This window comes from Falco cherrug, chromosome 8 (genome assembly GCF_023634085.1).
Source record: "Falco cherrug isolate bFalChe1 chromosome 8, bFalChe1.pri, whole genome shotgun sequence".
NCBI lineage: Eukaryota > Metazoa > Chordata > Aves > Falconiformes > Falconidae > Falco > Falco cherrug.
Window position 1 is genome coordinate 61987097 of NC_073704.1, and position 26698 is coordinate 62013794.

At 38.8% G+C, this 26698-nt stretch overlaps 1 protein-coding gene across 1 annotated transcript; it reads right to left on the reverse strand.

The window, feature by feature from the left end:
* Window positions 1–1406: 1406 nt before the first annotated feature.
* Window positions 1407–26643, reverse strand: DDX46 (DEAD-box helicase 46). Its single transcript, XM_055718524.1, has 23 exons — window positions 26532–26643; window positions 23958–24146; window positions 23540–23680; window positions 21564–21681; window positions 20699–20864; window positions 20247–20398; window positions 19824–19937; window positions 18112–18277; window positions 17626–17746; window positions 17104–17279; window positions 16514–16635; window positions 15639–15717; window positions 13771–13853; window positions 12862–13026; window positions 11687–11849; window positions 10278–10471; window positions 9577–9714; window positions 8773–8922; window positions 7915–8112; window positions 7130–7348; window positions 4917–5061; window positions 4171–4244; window positions 1407–3389 (listed from the first exon to the last, which is right to left on the reverse strand). The coding sequence occupies exons 1-23, from the start codon at window positions 26546–26548 to the stop codon at window positions 3342–3344; spliced, it is 3138 nt and encodes a 1045-aa protein (XP_055574499.1). The 5' UTR covers window positions 26549–26643; the 3' UTR covers window positions 1407–3341.
* Window positions 26644–26698: the final 55 nt, after the last annotated feature.

Genomic DNA, 26698 nt, shown 5'->3' on the forward strand with positions numbered 1-26698 from the left:
CGGAACATGCCAGGCTGTGATCTACACTCATTACATTTTGATTACAACTTTTACAGCATAAAGACTAACGTGTAAAGTAAGCCTTAAACTATTTAACAAAACAAAGGGTGGCAACGATGTGCAATATAAAGTTAGGGTAGTACAAAATTCTGAACTGTGACTGCACGCATTTTTCATCTGCTGTGAATTTTTGTTTCCCACCCAGAACACTGGATTTAGTCCTCCTCTCCTGATATTCTGGCTAGGGTGTGGAGCAGAACCTCTACCTATTCGCCCACTCAGCGTGCATACAGAGCAGCTTCTTGTGCTCCATCAGTTCTCGCATGCAAACAGCCACCACTGTGGCAGACGAGATGTCCTTAGTACCCTTCACAAGGTGGTGAGGAATATTTTTTTGTTTGCATCTTTGGTGGGCCACGTACATGGAGAGCAAGGGAGCTGGCAGGGCTGCCACTGAGACTTGCTCTCTCCCTCCCCTCACTGGTGCAGACCTGCTGGGGCCAGGACCACAGGCAGTGGTTGGAGGCTGCCATGGGAATGGTGGCACAGGGCTCCCCTTCTCTGCCTCCAGCCGCTCCCTGGGTTCACCATCTCTTCCAGATCACAGATCTTCACCTACAAAGCAGTCCTCTCCTACTTCACTGCCACCTGGAAGTGCCAATGTCCCGTTCCCTGAGAACGGCAACAGCCCCAGAGTATCACCCCTCACCACCACCGCTGCGTGGCGACTACATTGCATTACTGCGACATGCAAGCAAAAACTCATTCATGATCCTGTATCAAATACCTGTATCACTTATCCACCCAAAATACCACTGTTTACTCAAGCACTGAAAGCACAAGGCAACCTAGAAAGCTGGTAGTGTATCAGCTTGGGCAGAAACAGAACAAGCTCTGCTGACAAGTATTAAAAAAAAAGTAAAAAAAATACAGCATCCCTGAGCTCTTCCAACAACTGGTGACCAACAGGGATCTGTACAGGGAAGATTCCCTGGAAAGCACCCAAACTGTGATGTTTATGAAGACCTTGTCTGTATCCATGGATGCACTTGGAAAGAACTAAATATAACATTTTTCATTACTTAATTGTGTCTTCTCCAAGCTTTTATTTTCCACTTCTTTCCACTATTTTTTCTTTGTGTATTTGTTAATTTGAGAGTTTCTTCTTCTCTGCCTTATAGGCATTTTGCTTCTGTTTTCATTTACCCAACATCTTCACTGTGAATTTCTTAACTGAGTTTGAGCTGCACCTCACTGCATTTCCAGCAGAAAACCACAAGCACTAGTTACTGCACACATGACCCTACTCCAAAAAGTATGAGGTTAACTGCCCTAAGAAAAAAAAAACGCAGAAGCAATAAGTGCAGAAAACATGAGCTATTCAGAAAGACAGTTTCTGAAAAATATACATCGAAATTACTTTTATTTTTGCTGGAATTTAAAAAACATAGGAATATTGACATTGCATTTAAAAACCCCAGGAAGTTAAAGATTATACATTGTTGCATCTCTGAAATCCAACACTGCAAAGCTGGAAATCACAAAAATGTCTCTATCATGCCTCTTTTAGGAGATACCAATATATATACACGAACATTTTGAAACAAGATTTTTAAAGAAGTGTCAGGCTGTCCAAACTTGAAAGCGCTCTTCATTAAATACACCAAGATCTGTCACTCTTCTGGGGGGGGCACTGTCAAAAAGTTAGACAATTCAACAAACAAGTTGTATGAAACACATCAAACCCCAGTTCTTAACGGAAGGAAACCTGGCATATTTAAAGGGAACCATGGGGTTTTAGTTGGAAGATTTCCATTTTACATTTTGAGAAGTGTTGCTGTGTGTGCTGCTTGTCTTTGTTCTCCTCGATTTATTAATATTGTCAACTACTACATTATGGGTGTTCTAATCCTAAATGCATACTTTTAAGTCGGTATAATCATTACTTTCCTTTCCTGTACTGCAAACAAGGTACGCTGACATTAAAAGTAACACACAGTTGTATGCAAACAGAAATAGTCATTTAAATTACCTGAAGTTTGGAAATAGGAGTTGTGAATTTATACAACCATGGTGCAGATTGTATGATTTGTCTTCACCAGGGTTAAAGCAGTATATACACAGCTGTGTTAAAATGACACATTTCTTCTCAATGTGTCAGGTAAGAAAAGCTTTCTAGAGAAGTCCTTTTGAAAGTCATCATCTTGAAAGTCTTGCAGCTGCTACAATGAAACAATTCAAACTGCTACCACTTAGGCTCCAGATAAGTAGAGAGGAAAAGTAAATGCTTAAGAGTAGTAAGTGTCCATCATGACTACTAATGGTTATGGGGATGAGACCTCCATAAGAAAGGTCCTGCCTGTCCCACTAGTTTATTGACTGCAATGACAGTCAATATTTGTGGAACTCACTCATAAATACCATCATTCCTATTTACTTAAAGCCATGTCCTAACAGTAAGAACGACAACAACCCTGGGGGGAAAATCACATTAGATGTATATATAAGAACAATATAAAAAGTGACAAAGTCATATTTTGTTACAAAAAAGGTTTCTCTTTTTTTCTGAGAATTTCTTTTTAAACTAAACAGGCTTTCAATTCTTATGTCAGAGAACGGGGAGGGGGGGAAACCAAATCCTAAAATTCTGATGTTTAGAAAAAAACCAGGAAAACTATTTTCATACTACAAAACATTTCACTTTACAAAAAACCCAAAGAGTTGTTCTATTACCTGCATGATAAAGGCAAAATGGGACACGAAATGGTAAGAAGATCTTAAAACTAGACCTCAAGTATTTCTGGATAAAATTCTCTACTCTGATCTCTGCAAGACTCTCTGACCTTAAGGGGACATCTGTACAGGGAACGGATGTGTGTGGAACCAGCCAGAGAGATGCTATGGATCAGGAGATAATCCTGCCTTTATTTTGGTGTTTTATCATTTTTCCAGTATAAACTGATATGGCATGAAGCACCCCCACAATATGATGCAGGTACATTCTAACAATTTCCAACACGAATCCCAACATTGTTGAATTTACTTAACAGTATAGTCTGTCAGAAAAATTAAAATCTGTTTTATTTTATATTCTTTATGATGAAAAGTATAAACTGCACTTTTAAATTAAATCATGCTCCGCCAAAACCGGTCTGCTTTAAGACTGATAACTTCAGTGGAGAGAATTAAGATGTTTTGCAAGTATCAATTTTCTGTTAAAAAATGTCCGCAAGACAAAATAAAAAAATTTTTAATTTACAATAAGCAGTGTAAACAGCAAAAACAACAGAAGCCACAAAGTTTCACGCACCAGCCACTGGCAGACAGATAACTCCAAATACTCATAGAACTTTGTATCTTCCTTTGTTGGTTGGTTGGTAAGAATTTTGCTGCAAATAAAGGAGAGAATAACCACAGTTAAAAATGAAAACGGATAAATGAATTGCAATAAAACCCCACTAACAATACATGTAAATATCCCACATTACATGTAAATAAGCAGTTCCTTAGAAATCTCCTTCCTTTGGAAAACATTTTTACAGGGAGCTCAACAATTTTGAAAATGAAACAGAATATCAATAATGGCTCAGCAGGACCACTGAAATTGATGGTGAATTTGAAAGGCTACTTAAGAGAAAAAGCCAAGGACACTGTCAAGTCCAATGTAGTATCACTGAAGGTTATTTTAGAGAAAGCTGAGGTTTCTTCAGCCAGAGAACTCAAAATACAATCTCCCAAAAAGAGTGTCTTGAAAACACGGTACGCTGAACGCAGCCGATTATTAGCTGGGTATGCTGTAAAGTGACGGCAAAACAAATCTCTCAATGTATATAATAAAGTATTAAAATGAGGGGAATCATTTTCTCCTCTGCCTGATGGTGCTGAAATTAGGAAATTTATTGGGACCTAACTCTTTAAGGGGTCTTCATTCAAAAAGCTCTGTTAATGTGTTATCTCCATCTGCTGGCTGGATAACAGCCGTTATATCTGTCTGGCTGAACCCAGTAATATATCTTCTAGGCCGTTCAATGAAAAGTGTTTTTGAGATCTATAGATCCCAGCCCCTGATACTAATAAAAATGTATGCCAGAGTGTCAACATTTGTAAAAATTAATCTCATGAAGCATAAACTAAGGCACTTTCCCTCTGGATTCTAGATATTTCACTCACCAATCTGATGAGCTCCTCTTTTATAAGTCGTGTGATTTCTGCTTTTGCTTTCTGCACAGCCAGTTCATTGGCACCTGAAGGAAAAAAAAAATATTACAGTCTTAAACAATTTCTGTATGTGAAGCCTACAGAATAAACACTGCTGGCTGCTTTCAGAAACACTGTAAAACTTGCTGGATATCTGCAACTATTTGCTGAGGAACACTAGAATTGTATGGACTGCCACAGCTAGACTGCGTTCTGTTTTAAAGGAAGATACTTAAAACAGACAGTCATAAATTAAATTATTCAGAAATACCTAGGATTAGAGGTTTCTTTGAGAAACACTCTACTCAACCACCATGAGATTTGCAAAGTTTTTGTTGTAGTACTAGTTAATTTCTTAATACCTTCAACAGCCAAACCTCACACAATTCTGTTTTCTTCCTTATTTCACACTGGCACAGATGTCCTCGTGCTTATTCTAATCTATGTTTCTTGCCTTTTTTCCTTCTCTTTCTTTCAAACAGATTCCATATGTTTGCTGCTGTTCTGTGGCAGGTCAGTCTTCCGAGGAGAAGCATCTCTGTGATCCCCATGCATCATTTGACAAAGCACATCAAGATCAATGAGTGCTTCTTTAGTAATTGCAAACTAACTACAGTGGGTTTGTAACTAAGCATCCAAACACTATCACTGCAGGGATTCCATGTCCAATTACAGAACTTGGCTCACATCTTTAAACATTTACAAAAACGAATACATACTTTCTATAGCCAAATAAATCTTTCGTTCTCCTTCCTTGGGTTCTTTGCCTGGAGGGAAATAAGTTCCTCTGATTGTAATAGCAGCTTCAGAATATTCACTGATTCTCTGTAGCGCTTCTTTGGAGGTAACTTTCCATCTGGCAGTCTGCAAGGTAAAGGATATGGAAGGATCAACAAGGAGAAAGGCATCGTACAAAATGGCAATCTAAAGGTCAGCTGGCATTTTAGACAACCAACAAGAACATGCACTGCGAAAATCACTCACAGCATTCTCTAAAAATGTAGACTGAAATTTTAGCCAGTTATGTTTATGCAAGTATTCAACAAAATCTGCCTCTTGTGTCAGCAAGATAAAGGTATGGAAGAAGGAGAACAGAGAATGGATACACGGTACTATTGAAGCAAGAACTATAATGACCTTCCATTTTGCTACACTGAAAGTTCAAAATCTGTCATTTTTTCTTGTGATTTTCTGAAGCAGCACTCAAGTATTTTATTTAGCACTTTTTGTACAGGAATAGACTTCAAGGGCAAGCATATACTGTTACTGGCTGCAAGTAACTGCCTTTAAGAAAATAAATGCTATTTATTTCTACACAGTTCATCGGCTAAAGACAAAAATAAGTAAACTTAAAATATCCATAAATAAAGCCTAAGGAATAAACACTGCCAGTTGTTTTTCATAATCCTGTAAAACTTGTCCCAAATCTCTACAATATCCTCAAAAATACTTAACTATGATAAATGCATGCCATTAATTTAGACAATTAAATTACTAGAAAGTATCTAGTAGATTGCTGTAAGTCATTTATAGATCAAGACAAATTTTTTTGTCATGGTGAGCTTTGGCATTCAAAATAAGAGGACTTAGGACCAGACTGGGGAAGCTCACACTGCTGTTTCTGACAGGAAGAATGATCCCTTCCAGTCCTCATTCCGTTTCTCAGTTCTGGTAGACTGAGCATTCATACCATGTATCCTACCTTAAACCACTGCTTTTCCGGAAGCCAACTTTGGAATCAGCCTCTAAAGGCAAATTGTACATCCCTGGATCAAAACTTTGCCCATTACATATTCTCTCTACAAGAGGTACCTTATCAGCATTCATCTGACTGTCAGAAATTACTGCACCCAAAATCAGGAAAGCTACCCTATGCCCATCTTACACATGACGGTACCAAATGGTTGGGTGGTACTTCTGTAAAAAACAGCTTACAGTCAGCTGTCACTCTTGCTTTAGGCTATCACTTTGTCATCTCAGATCTGCACTGTGTTCAGTATTATACATGTGCACAGTGCAACATGAGTCCATCTCCCTTATAAAGATTTTCTGGGGACGTAATGAGCAGTGATGACTCCCACTGAAGAGCTGCCATATACATCATTGTTTCTGAGAAGACAGGATACTACAGATTATTGAAGAACAAAAAGAAGGGCAAAAGAGAGCTATTTTTTTCTAGTACAGTTCTAAAAAAAATAAACAAATTGTAGATCTTTGAGATTTTATTATTTGCAGACACACACGAGGACAACAGAACAGTTACCTGTCTAGCCATTAGCAGCAGGCAATGCTTTGTACCTAACAAGCGTATCCTTAAAGGGTTACAAGAATTGTTAGCAAAATTACAAAAGCTACATGTTCTATGAATGAGAAACTGCTCAGGATAAGAATTAACAGGATTTCTGAGAGGGAAGGGTAACAAACTAATAACACTACAACTTGATAAAATAAGGCAAACCTGGACAAAACCACAAAGACAAATACAAGGAATTTGTGTTTCATACTGTGGAATATAAATCCTCAAAATAACAGATGAGGTAGACTATAACAGCAAAATTCTGAATGGCAAAAATACTAAAGTAAAAAAAAAAGAAAAAGAAAAAAGAAAAGCAAAGAGCAGTACCAGTCACATGGCCTTTGAAATAAAATGCCAGATGGTGACAAAGATTTGGATATGACAGAAGTCAGTGGCAGAGGGCAAAAAGATTTTTGTATAATAAGGAATGCTTGTTTTTCTGATATTCTCTGGAATATGTCCAAAGCATTGTGCATCTATAAGCTGAGAAGTAATCACAGATAATGCAATAAATTCAATTAGGTATGATAAGAAATGGGATAAAATATTCTATTGGTATAACCAGTTACAGCTTTGAAGACAGCTTTTGTTAAGTAATGGTCATTTACACTTGATTATAGCAAAATGATTACTCACCTGTGGGAAGTCATTGATCTCTAATTCTTCTTCATATCTCTTAAAGGATTCATTTTGTCCTCCATCCTGTTTCTCTTCCTCCTGTTTCTCTATGGGCACATAATTGAGCTTAGCATTGATTTTTTCAGCCAGTTGCTCTGCAATGGTCTTGGCAGATACAGTAGGTGCTTGAATTGTGCCTCCTCTCAGGATAGCATTTGTAGCCTGCTGCATCACATCCTGTATTAAAAAAAAAAAGGTCCACACTGAGACCAAGGTAGCCAAAAGAAGCCCTACACAACCACAAGGGTTTCATTAAAGCTTTCTACATAATTGTCCACATAACAAATACATCCTCTGAATTTTGCTTTCTCTTCTTTCCTTCCACGCAATAACTCTGCTCACACCTGCACAGAAAAGATGTTATTGGTCTTTTGTATCTTCAGCTCAAAATACCTTTGCACTTTCTAGACCACATTGTTCTAAAACTACACAGATCATATATCACATGCTTCAGCAGAGAAAGATGTTCTGCAACTCTGCTAAAGCTGAGAAAGCCTAATTGTGTAATTCTATCAGTAACAAATTAACTCTTTGCCAGGGCAGACAAAGCATTTCCAGTTCTGTATTAAATCTTATCATCATATTAGCTCAATTAACAATCCTACAACTTATAACTGAGTTAGCCCAGCACAAATGAACTAAATAATGCTCTATGTTATTAGTGTGCAGAAACACTAACTAAACTGGCAGCCACAGAACAAAGAATTGAACAACCTTAAAAAAAAAAAAAAAATTGCTCTGACCTTAAAGTGGAAGGGGACCAATACTTGTGCCTCTGCTCCAAGATTCTTCTGGGCATTGATTCTCAAAGCCAATCTTTTAGCAATTTCCAGTTTTTCTGCATTCCCAGCTGACGGTGTAGGAGCATTCGACGTTCCTGGTGCTGCCATGTCTTTTACTCTTTTCTTTGAATTAAACATGCTTTCAATTTGTTCATCAATCTAAAGAAAATAACAACTATTAGATCACTGCATTTACCATTAGATAATCTTATCACCCTAAAGAAAGAAAACACTGAGGTGTATCTAGATTACATGCTTTTAAATAAATTAATCTCATAAAAATGATAGAAGCCTACCCAAAAGCACAACACGAAAGGAACAGAAACCTAATAATCAGGAAAGTTTGAACATAGTATTTACTTTAAAGGTCATGAAAAGTAGTCTAACAATAGTCTAACAAACATTAAGAAAGGAATCTAATGAGGATTTAGAAATAGAAAAGGCTACTAAGGATTTCTTTAAAGCACTGAAAGTAAAAAAACCTGTTTGTAATTGAAAGCAATCATTCTATTTAATTTACATAAGAATAATATTATAAAGAAAAAAATGTGACATTTACATAACTACATATATTAAGTATAAAATACTGGTAAGTCAGAAAGAGACTTTAAAGATCTTCACAGATCTTGATCTTCATAGCTATATATATTTTTTATACTGAAGAATGCATACAGATTTAACTCATGGAATCAGTCAGTAGCATAGGATACAGAGTAACAAAAATCCATGCATTCTGCAACAAGTTATGTAACCTACTGGGGAAAAAACAAATATATTGAAAATCCTTAGGCAGTTTCAATGTTATTTTCAGGTGCTTACATCAACAGCTGTATCTTCATCATCCGAATCCTGCAAGCCAAGAGCTGCTTTTTGTAGCTTCTTTCTTTCATTAGCCAAAGCCTGTTCTGTTTCATCAAATTTAAAACCTTTGCCAGAGAATCCACTGCTTTTTTTAATCAACTTTCCCTCCTGAAAACAAAAACAGGTATTCCATATTTAGAACTTTAAAATTACAATTGATATTTATAAATACAAAATTATATAAATAATTTTGAAGTTATTTATTTTAAAAAGCAAATCCTGCACATTGAGAAAGCTCTTCAAATTAAAACCCTGTATTTTACAATTAAATGTAATAAAAAAGCTATGTTAATTCAGCAGATAGAAACAATACGCTATTGGGATTTTCTGTAAATACATATTTTAAATGCTTTTCAAATGCAGTAAACAAAACCCTCCAGTTTTTGTATTGGAAAAACTCTGAAATCACTCTTCTCAGCATGAGCAAGATCCTCTAATGGTGAGAGCTCTAGAAACAGTAATACAAATTCTGTAAAAGAACTTCATTATCTTTTACGTGAATTTTGATAAAAGCTGAAGTGACCCTTACACAGTAGGCGTTTCTTTACCTCATACCAGATGACATCTAAATTCTCAAGAACAGTCCTGTAAACGACATTCAAGATCCTAATCTTGAAAACACTTACATGCTTACCTAAGCATACATATGTGTACTCAATGAAATCCGTGAGATGACTCATGTATGCATACTGTGCAACTGGACCCATGTGCATACGCATTAAACCCAGACCAAAGCCCACTACAGAACAAAGAATGACTTACAGCCTTCTGTTGGTCTTTGAAGTCAGCCCAGAGCTTCTCTAAATCAGTAGGAATTGGATTCCCCGACAATTCCAAAGCCTTAATGATATCACCAGCATACCGTGCCTGATCCTCAGTAATGAATGTATATGCATACCCCTGGTCAAAATTAATTTAAAAGATAATAAAGAAAAAAAATCTCTAAAGACACTTTATCTCTAAATTTATTGAAGCACCCTTGCACAGATGCTGTTGTTCTGGTCAACAAAAGTAACCATGATATTCACGTATAAACTTTTTCTAGCGAGAATATAGAATGAATAATGTGATTTCCCAGGAAACTGTAATCAACCACAGATGGCAGAAACTGAAGTCTTTCCTTTCAATCTTGTCATAGTTAAAAGTTTAGAAAATAAAATCTTATAAATTAGCAAGGCACATTTCCAACACTGAAAAACACCCAAACCTTCAGCCACAAATGGGATTTAAAAGAACATTCATACATTTGATGGACATGTAAGTTCCAACTTTCATAGCACTAAAATTCAAAATATATTTTACACATGATCACTCAAACCCCTTCGACACACACTAAAGGAAAACCCTCTTCCCTCCAATGCCAACTACTCCTTCTGTAGCTATCCCTTAGAAACACCTTAATCAAGCAATAAATAAGGAAAAAATTACAGTAAAAACTAAAGCAGGCAACGAATTATACATACTTTATTGCCGGCTCGTCCAGTTCGGCCTGCTCGGTGCACATAATCTTCATAATGGTTGGGACAGCTATAATTGACCACCAGCATCAGTTGTTTTACATCCAAGCCCCTTGCTGCTACAGAGGTGGCCACCAGAAGCTTGCAAATCCCATTCTTGAAATCATTAATTATGCTGTCCCTGTCATACTGATCAATACCTGCAAGAAACCAGACAAAATAGTAAAATTGTAAAGCTCTGCTTTGAGCCAAAGTAATTTGTACACAAGTCAAAACACCCTCCAACTTCAAAGAACCAAAAGCCTAAGCAAATAAAATTTCAATACATTCACACTTTTACAGGCGAAATGTCACAGCACTCTCCAAACCAGCCGGCTGCAACAAGGTCTTTTACCATCTCATACCAACAGACTCTCCGTGCCAGTCCCTCTGCTGCCTTCTCCTTGTCTCTCCTCATCCAGGGCACATGTTCTCTCTCTCTTCTCTGCTTCTTCCTCCTCTCTCTTCCTTGGCTGCCCAACCTCTTCACAGAACCAGCCACACCTGCACTTCATCTACACCAGCCAACCCCCGCTTCTGAAGCCAGCCCACATTTGTATATTATCAACGCTAATTAACCCAGCTTCATTCTTCTACAGTGAAACACATTAATCAGAATAATAAATCTCTTAGCCTATTATCCAGAATAACAAAACTTCTAGTTTTTTCATTACAAAAAAGATGCTTTCCCATTCCAAGATCCTCAAAAGTTTCTTTAATATAATTTCCTATTTGATTTCTTACACTTAGCTAAGACCTCATCTGGAGGCTCTGTCTGTTCTCTAAAAACAATAGAAATCTCAATAGAATGAGAATATTTTTCCCCTCTTCCACTGTTGCACTAAATGAACAGTGGTTTTGTAGTTATTGGCTACTGTAATTTTAAGAGCATTATATATAGAAAGTTTTAAAATACTCTGGGATGGACGATATTCTAGAGATTTCCTCCTCTTGCTACTAAACTACTTCCGTTATATTACTACTTGATGGCAGAAAAGTGAAACGGTAGCTGCTGTTATTGTGGAATCTCAAATAAAAATATCACATAATATGCCCCCAATGGCTTCACTGTTCTACGATAGCAAGTAGTTAGCAATATTCCCTGGGAGGTGTTAACTCTCAGTAACAATCCTGTTGGACAGAGACAAGATTCGGCATCCGATGAGATCTCACAGGGAATAAAGAGCAATTACTGAAAACTATCACATCTCTTTCAAATTAAGAGACAAATTATCTTCCCCAATTATAAGCAAACCTGCTTAGGAAGAAATAATAAATGGTACTATACAGGAACTAAGTAACTTCACTTTCTAACTACTGAATACCAACATTCTGGTTTGGAGTTGTTTATATAAATCTTTAAGATTGCAGATTACCTCCATGAAGAGACAAGCAAGGGTAAGAGGCTCTCATTAAATCTTTCAACAACCCATCAGCGTGTTCTTGTTTATCTACAAATATGATAACTGATCCTTTCTCCTGATAGTGTCCAAGTAGCTCCAGTAACTTCAAAAACTTGTTCTCCTCTTCTATGACAATCTAGAAAAATACATACAAAAGCAAAGTAGAGAGAGTGTAACTTGTATCTTAGAATCATAAAATCGTATAGAATCATTGAGGTTGGAAAAGATGTTTCAGATCATCAGGTCCAACTGTTAACCTGGTACTGCCAAGTCCACCACTGAACCATGTCCCCAAGTGTCCCATCTACATGTCTCCACACATGACTCCACCACCTCCCTGGGCACCCTGTGCCAGTGCTTGACCACCCTTTCAGTGAAGCATTTTTTCCTAATCTCCAACCTAAACCTCCCCTGGCGCAACTTGAGGCTGATTCCTCATCCTGTCACTTGTCACCTGGGAGAAGGGGCCGACCCCCCCCTGCCTACACCCCTGTCAGGCAACTGTAGGGAGCGAGAAGGTCCCCCCTGAGCCTCCTTTTCTGCAGGCTGAGCACCCCCAGCTACCCTTGCTGCCCCCCATCAGGCTGGTGCCCCAGACCTGTTGCCTGTCTCTGGACACACTCCAGCACCTCAACATCCCCCTTGGCATGAGGGGCCCCAATACTGAACACAGCTGAATTTGAGGTGCAGCCACATTAGTGCTGAGCAGAGGGAGACAATTACTGTCCTTGTCCTGCTGGCCACACCATTTCTGATACAAGCCACGATACACCTGGGCACACTGCCGGCTCATATTCAGCCCACTGTCAACCAACACCCCCAGGTCCTTTCTTAAGTCATTAAACACATTCAGGGTGCATACAAATAAAAATCAGGAACAGGGGATGACTTTTTCAGGCTGTTTCCACAGCTAGTGACAAAATTGCTGTTCAGCTTGGTGGTATTTTTAAAATCAAGTTTTTAAACAGAAAGTGATCACGTTGCCTTTGCAAACTGAGGTTAGTTTATTCTGAGTTCACGTTTAATAAGCTCGCTAAACTTTTAAAAATAAAAGCTCTGTGGGTATATTGGTTTATATTCAATATTGCTGGAAATAATCTTTTGGAATCAAATGAGAAGATAAAGCAAGGCAGATGTGTGATACTCACAACATGTTGCTCCACATCAGAACAGACAACGCTTCTGCCTCCGACCTGCACTTCTATGGGTTTACTTAGAATTCTCCGAGCTAGTGCCTCCATAGCTCTGGGAAAAGTAGCAGAGAACATGACAGTCTGACGATCAGGCCTGACGTTGTCTACAATGCGCATAACCTGGTTTAAGAGAACATTCCTCGTTAACACCCAAGTGCTGTAATTGTACTTCATGCACAAACAGAGCTGTCATCTTTAAAGTCAGGTGGTATCTGCAGTACACAGGCTGTAAAACATTTCTTTACAGATCTCTCGGGACCTAGATGCTGGCATTGGAAGAAAAGCAAAACTTGCTGGATTTGAAAGGAAGCCGAGTGGTAATATGCAACCTGACAACAGCCCAACAGAAACCTTAAGACATGCAGCAGAAACCCTACAGCTCAAGATCAAGACACAAAATAAGGCAGTCTTCCTAGTCTGGCAGGACAATATAGCCTGATGATAACTTAAAGAGAGTCCTGGATGTCCAAAGCTGCCAGCAAGTAATTTGCCACCAACATTTCCAACATCTTGTTCCTGTCTCCTGCACGACATTGCTAGGAGACATCAAACACTTTATAAGCAGGCTACAACTACTAATATCACACCTGTATCAAGGAATTACATAGGGTTACAACATGGTCACAAATATCCAAAACAAGCGTGTAAGAAAAAAGGTAGAACAGTATATTAGAGAAAGATCTAAGCCATATAAGAATTTATTGAACACAAAGCATGTGAGGATAATAGAAAAATTAAAGTCAGTTGTCTGTATGTAGCGCATCTTTCTGAACGCTTGTTGGCAGTCTAATAGTAACGTGGCATTACAAAATCCTTTAAGTGGAAAACAACATCTTTGGCAATATCACTCATGTCACTAATTACCTGAGGCTCAAAACCCATGTCAAACATTCTGTCTGCTTCATCAAGTACAACATATGTGACTCTGCGGAGATTCGTCACCCGACCTGTGAAAGGAGAGGAAAAAACACATGGGAAACAAAATCAAATGGAAATCTAGTTTCCCTCAGGAATATATTTTTAAAAATGATATATGGTCTCACTATCTTCTAACAAAGACATTAATTATTTTTTAAAATAAATTCACTAAATGTGAATTTTAATGTTCTCTTTTTAATCACATATACATTCTGGGAAATGTGTAAGTATGCACAAGGCCCTTTATTTTGTCAAACTCTTCTCTTGCATACCATCATAGGGCCAGAAGAACCTGTAAAATTCAGAAAACTGCCCTCGCCAAAACACATCATAAAACTAAGACTGAGATGAAGCAAGGAGCCACATCAGCCATTATCTGACAGCGCCACCTAGAAAAAAACATATTAGAGATTACAGCGCATGTGTGGAAGGCAAAGTCCAGTGCTAACTGTTGCAGCCTCAGAAAAATTCCTTTTACACATATAATCTGTAACGCTTCCTCGGAGCTAGAAATAACTATTTGAGGATAATCATACTAATTCTAATTAACTGCTAATAATATGCATAAAACAGAGTAAGCAGTGTTTTAAAAATAAATATACGTAAGATTAAAACCTACCCAGTACCACTACTAAATTTAAAATTAAGAACCACCCCAAACTCTGGGACAGCTGGAAACAAAATAAGCAAGTTGTGTATCTGTGAACATTCTGAAATTATAAAGATGGACAGGATAATTAGCACCCTTCCCAAACAAAAAGCTAAGAGATTCCCTTTAATGAGAAGGATTTAACTCAAGGATTTAAGAATCATACTTTCAAACAATACAAACGTGAACACATTCAGTTCCAAACAACTGTAGTGACACTGTCAAATGCTCTCAGAATGGAACAGATTTCTCAAATTTTCTAGAAATATCACTCAGATATGTGCCTATCAAACTACAGTAGAACTTGGTCCTTTCAGCTTCAGCAAATTGCAACTGAACCCTCAAATTATTTTTTAGAGATTTAGCGCTGCATTTCTTTAAGAGATGAAATTCATACTTAAGGAACAAAATAAATATTTCTTAAAATCTACGTATCTATTTAACTTCTTAACAGATTCATCCCCAAATAATAAATTTGTAAAATTACTTGGGAACAGCATTAATGTACCTACCTTTGACGATTTAAGTCTTGGAAGCCCAGTTCTATATGTCTTGAAGGTACTTTTTCCACAGAAGTTAAATAATGTCAACAGTTTAGTAGAGGTTTTGATGTGGAATAATTTAATAATAAAACTTTATCTAATAAGCATGCAATGGTTACACTAGGACAAAACCTCTTAAAGCTGCAGTGGCTCAGTTTAATCAATCTGAATATCTGATACAAAGTCAGTTCTTTTACTTTGGACAGTTATTTAGGGAGGGCTTCTTTGTTTTTTTAAAACCAACAGATAAAGGCAGTCAGATGCTCTTATGTAAGAGTGGGTAACAGCTGAGCTACTCTAACAATAAAGAAGTATCAATGGGCAGACAAAATAAGCAGCTCTTATATAACCTTTATCTAAATGACTTGAAGTTAAAAAATTTGGACCAGCACATTAAGTTTAAAATGCTAAACATTCTGAGAAACTCTTCAAGAATGTAGTATTTCCTGTCCTCCCCAAAAAAGTCAATTGGTGCTATATATTCTCAATAGCTAGGTAGTGCAGCCTGAAGAGATATAAAAAAATTCTGTAAGACCATTTATCAAAATACATGATCTTTTGAATTTGTTAGAATTACACAACAAATATAAAAAATTCTCCATAGCAAAAAGTTTTCTACTCACCATTGTTTGCTGCTAACATGTCAATCATACGTCCAGGTGTGCAAACAATAATTTCAGCACCTCTTTTGAGTTCAGCTATCTGATTTTAAAATACAGTAAGCAAACGATTAGAGTGGGGTTTTGCTTTGGTTTTTCTGTTTTTTAAAAAAACATGTATCTCTCTGCAAAAAAACCACCAACGTATGCTGTAATACAGCTGTTCTACTAATGTGAATTGTTTATGTAAAGATTTAATTAACGATTTCTTTAAGTCTTTGGAAAACTTTCTTTCTGAAAGGGTAACCTCTGACAATTTACTTTCATCTTAAGTAGTTATAAAGGGGATATAGGCTTGTAGACAGTTAAAGGCCTATAAGAAATGTCACGTGTTATATCAGGGACAACTGATACTAAATAAACCATGTTCCATCACAGACAGTCACTTGTGTTGCTTTCATAAATGGGTGTGTGTGGGGAGAAACCCTTGAAATTAATCTCTAAATTACTCTTAACATGCAGTATTTGATAATGCAATAAACCAAAAATTAACACTTTCTGGATTTTGTTACTTTGAGGGGAACTTTTGTAAAAATATAGCTTCTCAATAATTTTCAAACTATCACATCCCACTAATAGTTGAATTACTGTGATGCTCAGTAGATACCTAAAAAAAAAATCTGAAACTTTTAAGGACTATACAATTTTCAAGAAGATCAGTATGTTTAAAGCTAAGTTATGTGCAAATGCTTCAGCTTTACCATAACTACCATTCACGCAGAGAAAATTAATTAGGAAGGCTGCAAATGTACTGGACTCACAAGAAAGAGAAAGGGACTAAATTAAATGCAAAATTAACATTAACTAATAAAGTTAAGTACGGTATGTCTTTTGTGTACCTGTTCACTGATTCCTGTTCCTCCATAAACACAGACAACTCGAAGTCCAAGTGTCTTTGAGAATTTCTTACACTCCTTGGTAATCTGCAAAGCCAACTCACGAGTAGGTGTCATAATGACAGCTGAAAAGCAAAGCATTTTCATTATACATTGTAATGTAGGAGATGTTGTTATTCATACAATAAAAATTAATCTGTAATTATGTTTGCAGCAATTTACTTACATGTATTTTTAAAAATACATATTTTTTTTTTCACAGAATTTCACAGAAGAGGTAATTATTAAGACAGTTAAGAAAATGGGGTGGAAACCTGGTCAAAGTTTCAAGATCAAAGGAGTAAGGTCTCCCAGATATATGGACATGCAAGTGCTCTTGAAACAACGGTAGACAGCACATTGGTCAGAAACAACATTAAATATCATGGTCTTCATTAATGAAATTAAAAAAAAAAAGCCACTCATTAATGGACATTGGTAAGTAAGCATTCCTCCCTATAACCAACCCAAGAGAAGAACTGAAGACACTTCTAAAATGTATGTTTGAGTTTTTATTTATTTAAATAGTGACTTCGAAAATAAAATCTTTATACCTATGGGACCTTCTCCTTCTTCTAACGCCCTCTGATCCATAATGTGTCTGAACATAGGCAACAGAAATGCAATAGTTTTTCCGCTTCCTGTTTTAGCAATGCCAATCAAATCACGTCCATTCATAATTGCCGGGATAGCCTGGGTTTGAATGGGAGTAGGTTTTTCATAGCCATGTCTTAAAGAAAGGAAAAAAAGATATTTTAAGAACAAAACAGGATTTTACAGATGTGAGTCACAAAGTCATCCTAAAAAATTTTGCACATTCATTTACATACGCATATCAGTGCCATTTAAAAAATACAACTTAAAAATGAACAGCAAAAGCATGATACGAACAGCGCAATGCATAATTCGTAACACTAGCTCAATACTGAGTGATAAACACTGATGACTAGGTATGTAATGTCTACAAACATGGACTTGTTGCATTAAGCGGCAAAGAAAAGGTGTTTCACACTAACGCATGATAGAACACAGTGAGCAAAATCAAACATGATATAGTTCATTAAGTGCTCGCTTACTTTTTGAGGGCGGTGAGAATCTTCATGGAAATACCACACTGTACCCAGGTTTTTATTGGTTTGGGGCAGCCTTTTCCCTTGACTGTAATTCCCTCCAACTCCAGCCTGTATACGTTCACCTCTGAAATAGAGTTTGCATTACAACAGAGTCAAAACTGACATTTCTCTACTACCTTCACCAAAAAATTCTTGATCTGTCCCTGAACATGACATACAAATTTTATCACCACCAGAAACACAGTTTTTAGCTTGTTACACATAAATACAGGAGGTATCTGGAAAGGACCCGGGTAAATTTTTCAATCAAAGCCTCATACAGAATTAAAAGTTATAATAGTGACCTAACTGATTCAGTGTTTTTCTATACCAAGTTGCTCCAAAAGCTCTTTATAATAATAAAAAAAAATTGCTGTTTCTTTGCATATCAAAATCTGTCACTCTCTTCCTTAATAGTACCCCAGGTGTTCTGGTTGTGTTTGTCCTTACCTTCTTGGGTCATTTTAGCCAGTTCTGGTACTTCAACATAGAAGTTTTTCCGGAAAGGTTCATATTCTATTTTTCCGTGATCCACTGGTTCCAGCAGCTTTCTCTGCTTGGTCTGATAGCCAGTCAGGGCAGTCTGAAGATCAACTTCCTCCTCTTCTGAAGAATACTGTACAGATTATAATTTGTGTGTGAATCAGTGTGAATGGTATTCTGAGAGGCTCTGGTTTTTCATTTATAGAGGAACTTTACTGAGAAGTAACAGTTACCCCTTATCCTTTTAGACCAGATACTGAAAACCCACTCTCAGTTTAAGAACAAGTCCCAGTTGGTCTTCCACCTAGTTCATGTTTCTCCTAAACCCTAACGTGCACCATGTTCCGTACCACTTTGACAACTTTACCAATACCACCTGCCAGCCTCATCATTCAGAAATAATCACTGCCACACAACAGAAACTGTAAGAGGAAAATACTAAGAAAAAAAATCCAGCCAGCATACCACCGACCTGTATCCCACTGCAGTCACAGCTTGACAGATGCACCCAGCTCAGCTTTAAACGACTCCTGCATCTGCAGCAGCACAGAGCTCGGCACGGCCCAGCTGAGTCTCAGTGCTAGCGGGGCACCCAGTCTACGACTCGGGCAAGGCTGTCCCTCCAGCTTCCCGACAGCAACACACCCATACCCTCAACCACGATTCGGGCCTACAGCACCACACACCACCACATTAAGTACTCAATATTCCTGTTCTCCTGAGAGCATTTCACGAAAGCAGTTTGGACACAGAAGAATAATTCTGAGAAGTTCAGGTCCAACAAATGAGCAAGATGGTTCTGTGAGAATCCCAGAGCGCTGTTCTGTTAAAATTCAGTATTCACACTGACCTGCCACTGCCCAACATGCAAAAAATCGCATACTGTAAAGACTAGGGGAAGATCTACCAGCTCACTGAACCAACATCCAGAGAGGGCAGCTTACATTTATCTACTTGTACCACCTCTTCCTACTAAAACACATTTGTTATTTACAGCGAGTGTAACAGAAAATGCTTATATTTTTGGTTTAGGGTGCTATCTACTAGAACACATGAGATGGCATAGCATTTGGCAGCCCTAGGCAGAATCAAACTCCTCTTCTACAAATGAGAACATCTACCTCTTGTTTGTGCTAAGAGATGTCTCGTTACGATTTAGCAAGTGTTTTGAGATCTGTAACTTCCAGGTCGTTTGAAAATTAGTGTATTTATACTTACAAAGAAACTCAGCAGAAATTACTCACAAACTCTATTTTTTTCAGATCAGATACACGCGACTATGTACTCAGCTGCTCAGTCCACACATGCAAACACTCTACACTAGCTCGTCGGTCATTCAAATACAGGACCACCAGAACTGGCTGCCCAGTTTCAGGAATGTGAACTGAACACACACTACATGTGACAACACCAGCCTGGTCATATTAAGAAGAATTACAAAGCCAGACAACCTGATGCATTCATTCAGTTCCTTCTGAAAAAAACAAACCACCACCACCCAGTACAAACAACAAGAAACTGTGTAAGATCAAAAATCTTGTGACCACAGTTCTGCAAATCAAATAACTAAATGGTTATCTCCTACAAGATGGAAAAATCCCAGGACTATCTGCATTCTCATGCCTCTTATAAGAGGCACGCTGCCTTTTCATAGTAGAAATACAAGACACTTCCATTACCTCCATTGCATCTTGGTCATTCTCCATGAGCTCCCCTTTCTTCTTTTCTGACTCTGCAGCTGCCTTTTTGGTTGTCACCACGGTTACTACCTTGGTAACAGTTGGCCCAGATTTCTACAGAAATTAAGAAAAATTATTACACTGTCATATAAAACAAAAAACATACTGTATAAAATATACAGAATATTTGTACTTCTGAATGCATTACGCTGGGGTTTGGGGTTTTTTTTCTGCTTCAGTGAAATTTTATCAGACTAATGCTTGATAAAACAGCCTGATAAAAGCACAAAGAAACAGGCATTAAATGCATCTAACTTCATGATTTTTGCATTTCTCCCTTTTTTTTTTTTCAAAGCCATTTTGATATTTAAACACAAAGCTATTTAGAAGACAAAGATAAGAATTCTTAATCAGTGATTTTACCTTTTCACTCCCACCTCCACCTTTCACACTTCTCATATTGAACTTCTTCACCTCTTCTTTTACTTCTTCCATATAAGCATCCAAAGGATCTAACTCTTCATCTTCAACCTCATTGCCTTCTTTTTCTCCTTCTGCAGTTTCCTCTTCATCATCTAATAAGAGCAAGAAAGATGGGAATAAAACAGGGAAAGAGAAAAGTGCTCCTGTGTGTCAAATTATTAGTCTACCCAAATAGTTACAGCTCAGTTTTATTACTGTATCATTTTTCCTCACAGAGATCTCTGCGATTTGTTAATCTTAATTGTATCTTAAACCATTTGAAGCCATGACCAGATTTAGGCTTTGTTATTTTATAGTTCACAATCTGAAAAGTGATTAAATGCTTTGAAGATAATGTAATAAAATATTAAGAACAAAATTATTTTAACTGTTATATAGAAAAACTTAAATACCATCATCATCTTCTAAACTCCATTTTTTCCCCTGTTTCATCTCTTCAATTTCTTTTTTCAGTTCTCCTATGTTTTCCATAGCTTTCTTGCGTTGCTCTTCCCTCCACTTCTCCACTCTTTCTTTTCGTTTTCTCATTTCTTCCTCTAGTTTGTTCTGATCAAAATTCTATGAAACAAAACAACCAAATAGTGAAAATTAATGGCCACTGGCTTTAGCTTAGGCTTCTTCAAATAAATATACCCGTTGTGTGAGCATGCCATAGAAGGCTGGACATCCACGAACTTGTCACAACAGAAGTAGATGAAAAATACTAGCATCAAGTATAGCATTTTCAAGTAAGAAATGCAGTTGACTATTTTATTTTTCATTATACTAGCTGGTATACGATTTTTAAGATAACAGCACATGAAACTTTATTTTATTTACTATGATAAAAATGTAGTAACTCACTGGTGTGAGTAACCTACAACTGCTAGTTTGTGAATTCCTCATCTTTTCATGTCACGGAACAAAGCAAAGTGAGCTTCCCTCCCTCCTCCTTCAATTGCTACCTGGGTTCAGAAGCCAAAACAATTTTCAGCTCCTCTACTGACACCTAATACATGAAAAATGGGAGATCCCTCATGCTTGTCTGTGGTTTGCAGTCTAAGCAGTTTGAAATCTTGAACTGAGAAGAATGTTTCTTATGCCAAGAACTGGAAGCATACATCGTTACAGGAGTCTCTCTGTTACTGAAGAGATTTTGTGGGGATTTTGTCCAGCTCTAAGAACAGGTTTTCTTTTATTAATGCAGTAATCTATGGCTAACTTAATTCCGGGTTTAAATTCTTATCTTTTAAATCTGTAAGTGTTAAAGGTTCCTACCTCAGTGGCCACAGTATTTGTGGTAGCATCTTTATCCTTCTCTTCTTCTTTGTCATCTTTGTCTTTTTTCTTTTCTTTGGAAACTTCCACACCTTCTGTCTTTTCTTTAGATCTTGATCTGAAAGGCAAGATCAAAGACTTCTTAGAACATGACAGCTTTTCTCAGGGGAGGATACACGTGCTGCACAGAAACAGAACTATGAACACCCTGTACAGATTTATGTTTTCAAGTACTGTAAAAAGCACACTGCCTCCCAGAATATCTTTCTATGTCATGGAAATATTCCCATTAACTACCAGAAATGTAGAATCTATTGCAAAGTCACATGATTTGGTTCTGTTCTTCTCATTTCTTTACAGGGAAACTTGCAGACTTCATTTCCAGAACACTTACAATTGATACGCTAGTGGTTCTGCAGCTTATTTTACACCTCCTTGAAGACAGCAGTTAGAAAAGAGATACTAAAAATTTCCTGTTTGTTGAATTTCTAGAGAAGGGTAAAGTGATATAGCATCTTGCCACAGAAGTCTGAACGTCCCCTTGAGCATTCAGTACTGGCTGAAAGACATAAAAACACTCTCCCAGGGAAAAGCTACTTATGTAACTCAAATGTAACGTGCAGACTTGCATTTAAGACAAAGCTCATTTATCACAGATTTTATTATCCTTACTTGCTTCCAATTAAAAAAACCCACCCACACATCCAAACCAAACATGCTAACTCATGATAATAAATGTAAAATGTAAAATTAAATCTCATTAAGCCATTTCCATAGGGCTATTCTAATATAAATCATATGCTTATTCCAAAAGACTTTGTGATTCCAGCTTCCCATAATTTCCAGGTTGTCATTGACCTGCTTATATACAGACTGCTGTTACAACTTATATTACAACATAACTTATGTTACAACTCCACTCCTTTTACAGCATAGCATGATTACATGCCGTTTGCAATTATATCTGAAAACAGCATTACAATATATTTGAAAGAACATGACCTGCAGTGAGTTTTTACACATTTCTGAAGTCAACATCTAAAAAAGTTCAATCTTCACCTCTTTACTAGACAGTTTATTCGGCTGCAAACCCCTAAGACCAGTACTTGTCAAATCCATATTGATTGCAGCACTAAGCACACCACAGAATTCAACAAACAGCAGATAAACAGGTGGTGGCTTTACCAAAGCAGACCTCTTGAACTTCTCTGAAGTGTTACACTATATACTTTATTTTTCTGCACAAATATAAGTAAAAAAGAACAAAACCCACAACAGATTCCAGACTTTATTGGCTGACATTCTTTAGAACACCTTTTGTGTAAAGAATGGATGAAACTCTGAGCTCAGGTGCAATCAGCGGCACTTGTAGCAGTTTAGAAATTCCTGTTCCAGATGTCACCATGATGCTGTTTATAGATCCCCTGCTGCTACCCTACCTGCATTTTTTAAAAGCCCTTTATGTTTCCAGAGAAATATAGTGCTTTATCTGAGAAAGAAAATGATACAGTGAACACTGCACTGGAGCACATCTGGCAAGTAAAACTTACAATTCAACAGTAATTTACAAGTTCAAAGGAAGTTATACTTCAATGTAATGACTGTGGTAGAGAGCACCTGTACTTTATTAATTTGGGCATATATTCTGGAACACAAAAGACTACTTATTCATACTGGAACCTGAGATATCAATGAAGCACTACAAAAGAATGAGATTAAGTCTTAACTTTAAAGTTAACTGCTTTTTTTAGCCACTACAACTTCCATCTTTCTCTCGTACAGAAATGTTCTCACAACAAACTGCGTTAGGCACATTAAGCAAAGGGAAGAGATCCTAACAGTACACTCGCATAATATTCTCTTGTTCTACAAACCAAAGCTTTGCATAGCTTTGCCTGACAATTCCCTCCATGCTACCAAGAGTTTTACAATATTTTGTCACTGTGACATTGATTGTAACTAGAGAACCCAAATACCTGTTTTCTGTTTTCCTGTTCTTGCTTGGACTGGAGGATCGAGACCGTCTGCCTCTACTTCTGCTTCTAGAGCGCCTTCTCTCCCGGCTCCGGGATCTCCTTCTCTCTCGGCTCCGTTCCCTTTCTCTACTTCTTGAACGTCTGCCACAAAACAAAATTGTATTTATTTAGCATGTGATCAGAGTGTAATTTTAATCTGCTCTTGAGGAGCAGGTTGTAAAAGGAATACAACAATCATCAAGACCACTAAGAACTTACAAACTCCAGCACCAGCAGCTAGGCATTTAATAGCAAAAAGATTAAGCGTAGTAAAATTTATCATGAACAACAGCAAGTAACTAATCATAGCAGTGGAAGAACATCAATACCCAGAAAACGGGCATTTTTATCTACTTTGATTGGAATTAACAAGTCATACCTTTGACGCTTTCTGTCACGCGACCGAGACCTCCTCTTGTCCCTGCTGCGTGACCTCTCACGTCTACGTTCTCGATCCCTGCTTCTGGAGCGTCTGTCTTCTCCACGTTTTCCTCTTTTGTCAGATGGAGAACGACTTCTGGAACGGCTACCAGAGCGTCCACGTGATGCAGAGCGCTTCCGATAATGTCTGCATCGTAAATTCACAAAAAGAGACGAACATGAGTGTGAGAACAATTTGCAGTTAAAGGATATTTGTCACATTTAGGTGGACAGGCCAAGAAGAATTATTTATATAAGTACATATTATTTAATATAGGTATATTCCTAATGATGCTGAAATTAGAGGGATTGCTTAGTCACATTTTTGTTTTGGTTTTAGAGTACTACTGTAAGCACATCGTGAGAACACTGGAACATAAAGAATAATTTCCTTTTTAGAAATCTACTGATTTCCATTATACATAGGAAAAGATGAAGACTCTCTGAAGCTATCTCAGAATTTGTCAAACAAATAAAATTGTTCTTTGCTGCTTTTAATATAATGCATAATTTTTAGCCAGGTAAGGTGGGTGGGTAATTTATACCTCTGCTCAATGGAAAAGCTGTCAAACTGCAATTAAAGAAACATAAAACCCTGAGCGTATGTGACACAGCAATGGTCAATGCCTTTACAATGCTAACATCCATAAGAGCATCAAACATCACAACAGAAGCTTCAAGAAGTTAGCAAGGCTTCAGAGGTGTGTGAGGGATGTGGAAGTCTCTTTTTTTCCCCTCATTAACACTCTCTTATCCCAATCACACTGTGGGAGAGTAGGGCTAGGAATCCTCTAGGAAACTCTTGCTGAGCGTACTAGTCATAGAGGGGCCTCACCTGTGACCATCTCCTCTTCCTTAAAGTCCTCATTTTCAGTCACCATGCCAGAATAGTTCCTTTTTTCACCCTCCTGTAGCTCAGGACCCACAGACCCTTTTTCCTGACAAGCCCAAAAGCCAGGCTTGGGAAGCAGAGGAGGCAAGACCTCAAGCCCCCCACCTCTTTCTTTCCCTTCCATTACGCCACACCTGGTTGTATTACAACAGCATTGGCACTAAAAATAACATAGTTTATTTCAGCACTTCGGCCTATTTGGGTATCACAGACATTTGGAATCAGTACAGTGGCAGCATGATATCCATGCCTCTCAGGAGTATAAGCGAACGCAAAGAACATCTGTCAGCGTTAGGTATCTCTCATCTCTTTCCCATCTCTGTCACAAAACGCCATGGAATCTGCTCCATACTTCCCCTTTTTCTAATCTTTTAGTTTTGGAAAACAATTTTTTTTTCTCCAGTTTTCCCCTACAGTATGCAATGCAGTCGAGTACTTGATTTCAGGTTTCAAAAGCCCTAGTCTGCTCAACGTTACATCAACTCCAGCACATGCAGCCCACCCCACCCACCATTCACTCTCACCTTCTTACCATTTCTTAATTTAAAAAACTTTGTGCATGTATTAAAATAGAAAGTTAATAAAAGTTTAAACCCACTTTTTACATTATTTTCAGTCCAAACAGAAAAAAACTCGTCATTATCAGAAGAGAAGCTGTGCTGTGATAACCAAGGCAGTCCTGCTAGCTTGAGCATCAGCCCTTTGATGTTCGGTTCCCAGCAGATTTTGCAGCCTGAGTGTCCAACAGTGCCTGGTTGGCAACAACCGCTGCCCTAGCTCGTCTGAAACTAATTTAGACAGATGTACGGGACTACCCAGCCCTTCACTGAATCACTAATTTGAACCCAAACCAGCTGTTAAAATTTCCACTCATCTGCCTCTCCTGGTGTAAATCCCAGCGATGGATGCGGGCAGCGGTTAGGGTGGAGGGACAGCAGCATGCAGGGGATCCTGTGTCCCAGCGTTAGCGGTAAAACCCGACGGTGAGGTTAAGCGAGGGAACAGGGACATGTGCCACAACAGCACCGGCAAATTACGGAGTTGGTTTAAAGCCTGGTAGGTGTGAGCAGCTCCAGATCACGGGGCAGCACAGGCATGACCCAAAACACGCAACATACACCGTCACATTACGGCTGGGTCGGTTCCAGCACCTGATCAGGTGTTTAGAGCCGCTGCGAGAGGACAAAAGATACGTGATCCTGCAGAAACTTGAAAAGAACAAGCAAAACCGTCTAACCCAGGTGAAAAAGCCTGCCCGGCCGATGAAGCCAGCGCTACTGTGCTGCAACAAGGCAGCAAAGGCCGGGCGGGCTCGGCGTGGCCCCCGTGCCCCGCGCACAGCCCCGGCGCGCCCGCGGGCCAGCCCCGGGACCGGGCGGCGGGGCCCTGGCAGCTCCTGGGGCAGCGCGGCCCATCGGGCCCCGAGCCCCCAGCCCTGCCGGCGGAGCGGAGCCAGCCCCCCGCTCCCGGCCCCGGGGCCTCGCCGCGGCGGCTCTCTGCGCGCCCGCCGCCCGGGCCGGCCAGCAGGGCCCGCCGCCGCCCTTTGTTCGCCCCCCCCGCCGCCACCCGCACCGCACCGCAGAGAGCCGCCAGCCCCGGTGCGGGCCATGCCGGCCGTGGCGGCGGCCCCGCTGCCCTCACCTGGACTCCCTGCCCATGGCGGCGGCGGCGCGCTCCCTCCGCTAGACGGCGGCGGCCATTCCGCGCCCCTGCGCCCGGACCGACGAGAGGCGCGGCGGGAAGCTACCGCCCCCACTTCCTGCCCGCCCCCGCCTGCCGCGCCCCCTGGCGGCTGGAGGCCGCACCGG